This window comes from Cebus imitator, unplaced genomic scaffold (assembly GCF_001604975.1).
Source record: "Cebus imitator isolate Cc_AM_T3 unplaced genomic scaffold, Cebus_imitator-1.0 Scaffold82, whole genome shotgun sequence".
NCBI lineage: Eukaryota > Metazoa > Chordata > Mammalia > Primates > Cebidae > Cebus > Cebus imitator.
Genome location: NW_016107397.1, coordinates 4997411 through 5004710, shown reverse-complemented (window position 1 = coordinate 5004710; position 7300 = coordinate 4997411). Strand labels below are relative to the sequence as shown.

General features: G+C 46.9%; 1 protein-coding gene across 1 annotated transcript in view; it reads right to left on the bottom strand.

Annotated features, from left to right (window-relative positions):
* Positions 1-7300, bottom strand: part of KPNA7 (karyopherin subunit alpha 7) — a 34247-nt gene that overhangs the window by 3362 nt on the left and 23585 nt on the right. Inside the window, exons 9-10 of the mRNA XM_017533397.2 lie at positions 4769-4951; positions 1588-1734 (exon numbers count right to left, since the gene is read on the bottom strand). Coding sequence (XP_017388886.1) covers positions 1588-1734; positions 4769-4951 — 330 coding nt within the window. The remainder of the gene's footprint in view (positions 1-1587; positions 1735-4768; positions 4952-7300) is intronic.

The following is a 7300-nucleotide window of genomic DNA, read 5'->3' as shown; positions in this document are numbered from 1 at the left end:
AAAAAAAAAATAGAAGTTAGCTGCCAGTGTGGTGATGCATGCCTGTAGTCCCAGCTACTTGGGAGGCTGAGGTGGAAGGATTGCTTGAGCCCAGGGAGGTCAAGGCTACAGTGAGCTATCATTACAGCCACTGCCTTACAGCCTGCACAACAGAGCAAGACCCTGTCTTGAAAAAAAAAATGCAGCCAGTCGTGGTGGCTCACACCTGTGATCCCAGCATGTTGGGAAGACAAGGCGGATGGATCACCTGAGGTCAGCAGTTCAAGATCAGCCTGACCAACATGGAGAAACCCCCTCTCTACTAAAAATACAAGATTAGCTGGGCATGGTGGCACATGCCTGTAATCCCAGCTACTCAGGAGGCTGAGGCAGAAGAATCACTTGAACCTGAGAGATGGAGATTGTGGTGAGCCAAGATTGCATTACCACACTCCAGCCTGGGCAACAAGAGCAAAACTCCATCTTAAAAAAAAAATTCACGCAGGGACTCTAACAGACTAACACATCCATGTTCATAGCAGTGTATTCATCACAGCCAAATAGTAGAAGCAACTCACATATCCTCTGACAGGTGAATGAATAAATACATAGCAGTCTATTCCCCATAGCCAATGGTAGAAAAGACTCACTTATCGATTCACAGGTGAATGAATAAATACAATGTGGCATATACATTCAATGAAATATTATTCAGCCTTAAAAAGGAAAGAAATCCGGATGCGTGCTATGACATGGATGAACCTTGAAGACACTATGCCAAGTGGAAATCTATCAGTCACCAAAGGACAGATACTGTGCAATTCCACTCATGATGTCCCTAGAATAGCCAAGTTCAGAGAGACAGAAAGCAAAATGATAGTTACTAAGGGCTGGGGGAAATGTGTGTTGGGGACTTTGTAGTTAATAGGGAGTTTCCATTTGGGAAGTTAAAAACGCTGTGGAGATGGGCTGGGCATGGTGGCTTATGCCCGTCATCCCAGCACTTTGGGATTACGCCGAGGTGGGTGGATTATTTGAGACCAGGAGTTTGAGATCAGCCTGGCTAACATAGGGAAACCCCGTTTCTGCTAAAGATCAGCTAGGTGTGGCAGTACATCCCTCTAATCCCAGCTACGGGAGTGGCTGAGGCTCAAGGATCCACTGAATCTGGGAGGCGGAGGTTGCAGTGAGCCGAGATCACACCACTGTCCTCCAGCCTGGGCAACAGAGTGAGACTATCTCAAAAATAAAAATAAAATAAAAACTGAAAAAAATAAAAGGTCACTTTAGCATCGAATCCCCTCCCCTGCCATACATCTCCCAAAAAGGAGACCAGTAGAGTGAAGTTTTACGCCAGAGGCAGCAGGACAAGCTCCCGAGGCAGCGGGACAATCTCCCAAGGCATTAGAAGAACTTCCAGGCGAAGAAGGTGACCCGATACAGCAAGGGTAGGGGAAACACATTAACTTTGGAGGATGGGGCAGGACAGAAGCCCACCTGCCCAGTCACCTCCCACAACCAACAGCCCAGGCCCTGGCAGGGTGACCCTCTGCAGAGGTGGCCCTACCAGGACCCCTGGACACTCCTTCGCACTCCTAAGTCACTTACCTCGCTAAAGTGCTTCTCGATGATGTTCAAAGCCAACAGGCTAATCTGACGGTTCTCATGCAGTTGTAAAGCTTCAATTCTATCAATTCCACCGAGTTCTTCTACCAGAAGACACACATTTTCCTTCTCAGACAGTTTCTCTGCCGCCTGTGACCAAGTGCGAGGGCACATGAGACCCCCGGCAGGACCTCTGCCAGTCCTCAAGGGAGCTGCCCTCAGTGGAACAGACCAAAGGTTACTAATCCAGAAGGGGTAGTTGCAGTTTTGCTTTTCCCAAATTGGTTGAAAATTACATGATCTTCCTCCCATTCCAGGTATCCATGATATATAGACATGTATCATAAATACAGGGCCAGGCACAGTGGCTCACGGCTGGAATCCCAGCACTCTGGGAGGCCAAGGCAGGTGGATCACTTGAGGTCAGGAGTTCAAGACAAGCCTGGCCAACATGGTAGAACCCCATCTCTACTAAAAATGCAAAAGTAGCTGGGCATGGTGCAGTGCCTGTAATCCCAGCTACTCAGGAGGTTGAGGCACAAGAATGCCTGAAATGGGAAGCAGCGGTTACAGTGACTGAGACTATGCCACTTCACTCCAGCCTGGATGACCGCATGAGACTCAGTCTCAAAAAAAATACAAGAAGATACACAGGAAGGACTCGGAAGGTATCATAATTTTGTTAACATTTTGTGTAGAGACAGCATCTTGCCGCATTACCGAGATTAGCCTCCAACTCTGGGTCTCAAGCGATCCTCTTGCCTCAGCCTCCCAAAGAGCTGGATTATAGGCATGAGCCACTGCACTTGGCCCAAATCTTTTTTTTTGAGACAGTCTTGCTCTATCACCCAGGCTAGAGTGCAGTGGTGTAATCTCTGCTCACTACACTCTCCACCTCTCAGGTTCAAGAGATTCTCCTACCTCAGCCTCCCAAGTAGCTGGGACTGCAGGTGCACACCACCATGACTGGCTAATTTTTAAAACATTTTTGTAGAGAGCAGGTTTCACCATGTTGGCCCTGCTGGTCTTGAGCTCCTGTCCTCAGGTGATCTGCCCGCCTCTGCCTCCCAAAGTGCTGTAATTACAAGCATGAGCCACTGCACTTGGTCCAAATTATCTATTCTTTATCTGTGTAGTTTGCTCTAAGTTGCAGGGTGCCATTGGTTGAGTTTCAAATCTAGTCTTGACTCAAATTGTTCTTTTCAAGACAGTTACATTAAAAAGATGCTTAAAGTGGGCCTTGAAAGGGAGCTCCTGGTGTCACTTTGAAGTTTTTCAGATGGTTTTGTCACCTATAAAAGGACCTTAACTAAGCTGGGCACAGTGGCCCATTCCTATAATCCGAGCACTTTGGTAGGCTAAGGTGAGAGGATCAGTTGAGCCCAGGAGTTTAAGACCAGCCTAGGCAACATAGCAAGACCTCATATCTACTAAAAATACATAAATTAGCTGGGTGTGGTAGCATAAGCCTGTAATCCCAGCTGCTTGGAAGGCTGAGGTTGGAGGATAACCTTAGCCCAGAGGTTGAGGCTGCAGTGAGCTGAGATTACACCGCTGCATTCCAGCCTGGGTGACAGCATGAGATCCTGTTTCAAAATATATTTGTTTTTAAATTTTTACTTTCAGAGACAGAGCCTTGGTCTGTTGTCCAAGCTGGAGTGCAGTGGTGTAATCTCAGCTCACTGCAACCTCCACCTCCCGGTTCAAATCATTCTCATGCCTCAAACTCCTGAGTAGCTGGGATTACAGGCATTAGCCACCACACTTGGCTAATTTCCTTTTTTTTTTTTTTCCTTTGTTTTATAGAGATGGGGTTTCACTATGCTTGCCAGGCTTGTCTTGAAGTCCTGACCTCGGGTGATCCACATGCCTCGGCCTCCCAAAGTGCTGGGATTACAGGCATTAGCCATCACTCCCAGCTCAAAAAAGAGTGATTTTGCAAAGGACCCTAACCAAATGAATCTAGCTAGCCTCCAGGATTGCCCTGATGATCCCTGACTCCTGATGCTCAAAACCTGTGTAGTTCCCCACTCAGTGAATCATGGTGACCTGTGTAACCAACAAAATGTTATAAAAGTGACATAATGTGACCGCCAAGGTCATGTCGCAAAGGACACTGAGACCCTTGCCTTGTTTTAAGACCCCTTGCTCCATAGGAAGGCAATTGCTGTGATGTGAGGACACTCAGTCACCTCGATGGAGAGGGGCCCCATGTCCAAGTGACTTCTCAGCACCGTGTGAGCCGCCTGAGAAGCCAATCCTCTTGGTCAGGCATGGTGGCTCACACCTGTAATGCTAGCTCTTTGGGAGGCTGAGGCGGGAGGATGACTTGAGCCCAGGAGTTAGAGAACAGCCAGCAAGACCCCGTCTCTACTAAAAATACAAACACTGGCCAGGCGTGGTGGCATCTGGCTGTAGTGCCAGGGATTCTGGAGGCTGAGGTGGAGGATTGCTTGAGCCAGGATATCAAGGCTGCAGTGAGCTAAGATCACAGCACTCCAACCTGGGCGACAGAGCAGAGATCCTCTCTCTCTCTCAATGAATAAAAATAGCTACAGCCACTCCCCAACCTGAGCTATTAGTGACTGCCCCTTTATCTGATTTACTTTATCCATAGCTCCCTCCCCGATGCATCTGTCCTCCGTTTCTCTCCTCATACATAATGTCCATCACAGCAAGGACTTTGCACTGTCATAGTCTGAGCATCTGAAAAAAATACCTGGCACATAGACATTGGTTTGAGAAAATGAAGACAGTGGTCCTTCAAGATGGCTCTTTTTGTGTTAATCCACAGGACACGTGGACAGAGGAGGGAGGAGGGATTAGGGGAACAGAAATAATCCAACCTGGATTTTGTTCTGAGACAGAGTCTGGCTCTGTCACCCTGGCTTGAGTGCAGTGGCATGATCTCAGCTCACTGCAACCTCCGCCTCCTGGATTCAAGCGATTCTCCCACCTCAGCCTCCTGAGTAGCTGGGATGCAGGCATGCACTACCAGCTAATTTTTGTATTTTTAGTGGAGACAGGTTTCACCGTGTTGGCCCGGCTGGTCTCAAACTCCCGACCTCACGTGATCCACCTGCCTCGGCTTCCCAAAGGCAACTTGGGTTTTACGAGCCAAATTAAATATCTTCATCCAGTTGGAGACAGCTATTTACAAACCAACCTGTTCAGGACATCTCACCTCAAGGATGAAAGAGATGACATCGAGGATGATGAGAACAATTTTAACATCTGGGGCTGTGAGCAGATTCACCAGGGGCTCCAGGATCCCAGAATGGACGAGCTGGATCAGCTGATCCATGGTGGCCCCCGTTACAAAGTTCGCCACCGTCCAGATAGCCTCTTTCTGGACTTTAAATTCTCCCTGCAGAACAAGAATGTTTACATTCTCTACAGGTCCTGAAGAACCTAAATATAGTGACACCAACTTGGTTCACTTTCTAGGGAGCCTGGTGACAGCCAAGAATGCCTGTACCATTTACATAGAATGCCTTGACTATCTGCCTCTAGTTCTTTTTCTTTCTCACCCCCCCACCCCTACCCCCACGGCTCACTCTGTCTCCCAGGCTGGAGTGCAGTGATACAATCTTGGCTCACTGCAACCTCCACCTTCTAGATTCAAGAGATTCTCCGACCTCAGCCTCCTGAGTAACTGGGATTACAGGCACCTGTCACCACGCCTGGCTAATTTTTATACTTTTAGTAGAGACAGGGTTTCATCATGTTGGCCAGGCTGGTCTCAAACTCCTGACCTCAAGTGATCCTCCCATCTCAGCCTCCCAAAGTGCTGGGATTACAGGCGTGAGACCGCATGCCCAGCCCCTGTCTCTAGTTTTTGATCAGAAGATGGCATCTTTGAAAAGCTAAGAAGCAGGCAGACAGACTGAGATGGGGTCTTAAAGGGAGGCTCTAAGATTAAATAGGCTCATTTGCCCACATTAGGCTATGGGAAAATGAAACTGACATTAACCAATCCAGTCAATCTACATAGACGGAGTTATGCTTGGGGTTTTAGATGATAGTGACCTATGTCTGCATTTCTAGTCTTTCTGATCTAGTAAAGATTTGGACAAGAAGCTATAAAGGCTGGGAACACAGATAAAGCCTGAGGGACCAAGCCAGCCCAGAGGTGACAAAGAAAGAGCCTAGAAATATCGCTCAACAGGCTGGGCGTGGTGGCTCACACCTGCAATCCCAGCACTTTGGGAGGCTGAGGCAGCCAGATTGCCTGAACTTAGGAGTTCAAGACCAGCCTGGGCAACATGGTGAAACACTGTCTCTACTAAAAACACAAAGTTAGCCAGGCGTGGTGGTGTGCACCTGTAATCCCAGCTACTCAGGAGGCTAAGGCAGGAAAATCGCTTGAACCTGGGAGGAAACGTTTGCAGTGAGCTAAGATCGTGCCACTGCGCTCCAGCCTGGGCAACACAGCAAGACTCCGTATCAAAAAAAAAAAAAAAAAAAGAAAGGAAGATTGCTCAATAAATCTTTGCATTTATAATGTATACTTGGCCCAGAGATATGGGAAGAGTTTATCTTCTATTTTTCTATTCCTATTTTATTATTCCCATTTTATGGCTGGGGAAAACTGACCTCAGTGTAAAAACACAAAACAAATAACTTATGGCTCCAATCAAGTTCTAGTTCAAAAGACACCACTTGAAATATAAATGCTCTTTGGTTTATAACTAGATGTTTCTCACTAGAATATGTACAGATTCACAGGGGAGTGCAGGACAAGTAGTACCGAATAGATTGGAAGAAGCTATAATTTCGGTGACACGCCTGGCCTTTCTTGCCTAGCCTGTCATACCTGATGCACCCCTGGGAACCCACTACCCAACCTGAGAACAGGAACACTGCCAGTAGCTTCTCCTCACCCCCATGGGACTCCGCCTGCCTCCCCACCCCTAGCCCAAGGTAACCACTCCTGACTACAGATGGTTTAAACACAGCTCAATTCTTTAAAGGTGGCAAAAAGAAAAATGCAAAGGATAGTCATTGCTCTTGCGAAAGGGGAGTGTAAATCAGAAGAATGAAGCTTTTTCCTTTTCTTTTTTCTTTTTTTTTTTTTGGAGACGGAGTTTCACTCATGTTACCCAGGCTGGAGTGCAATTGCGCGATCTCGCTCATTGCAACCTCTGTCTCCTGAAACCAATAAGCTGTAACTAAGGTTGTAAACCCAACCACAAGTGTACAAAGTATGTTCGAAAAGGTAGCAAGCAGTTTCCACAAAATCTAGACTCTTCAAAGGTAACTGAGAGAAAGGAAAATCCAAGACGGTTCATGGAGGGGAAGAAAATCAGCAAATGTTCACGCAGATATCAAATCAGAAATGACTCATTTCCTAAGCCAGAAACTAATACCCAAAGCCAGGCTAGCACTGTGATACAGCAAAGTCCAGCTACTGAGCTACAGCACTGAGCAGTCTCTTCTGGAGTCTCCCAGAAGAAGCCTAGAGCAGCCAATTTTGAGCTTGCAAAGGTTTTTAACTTCTCAAGGTCATTTTGAGGGTTACGTATAGCATAAATTGCAAAAGTTCTGTATGCTGGATGGTGGAAAGCAAGAGAAAATACTGCCACATGACTACAAGATCAAGCTCCCAAGAACATAAAACGAGAGGGAAACCTCACCCATTTTGTTGTTGTTGTTGTTGTTTGTTTGTTTCAGATACTTCTTTTTTGTTTCTTTGTTTTTTTGAGATGGAGTCTTG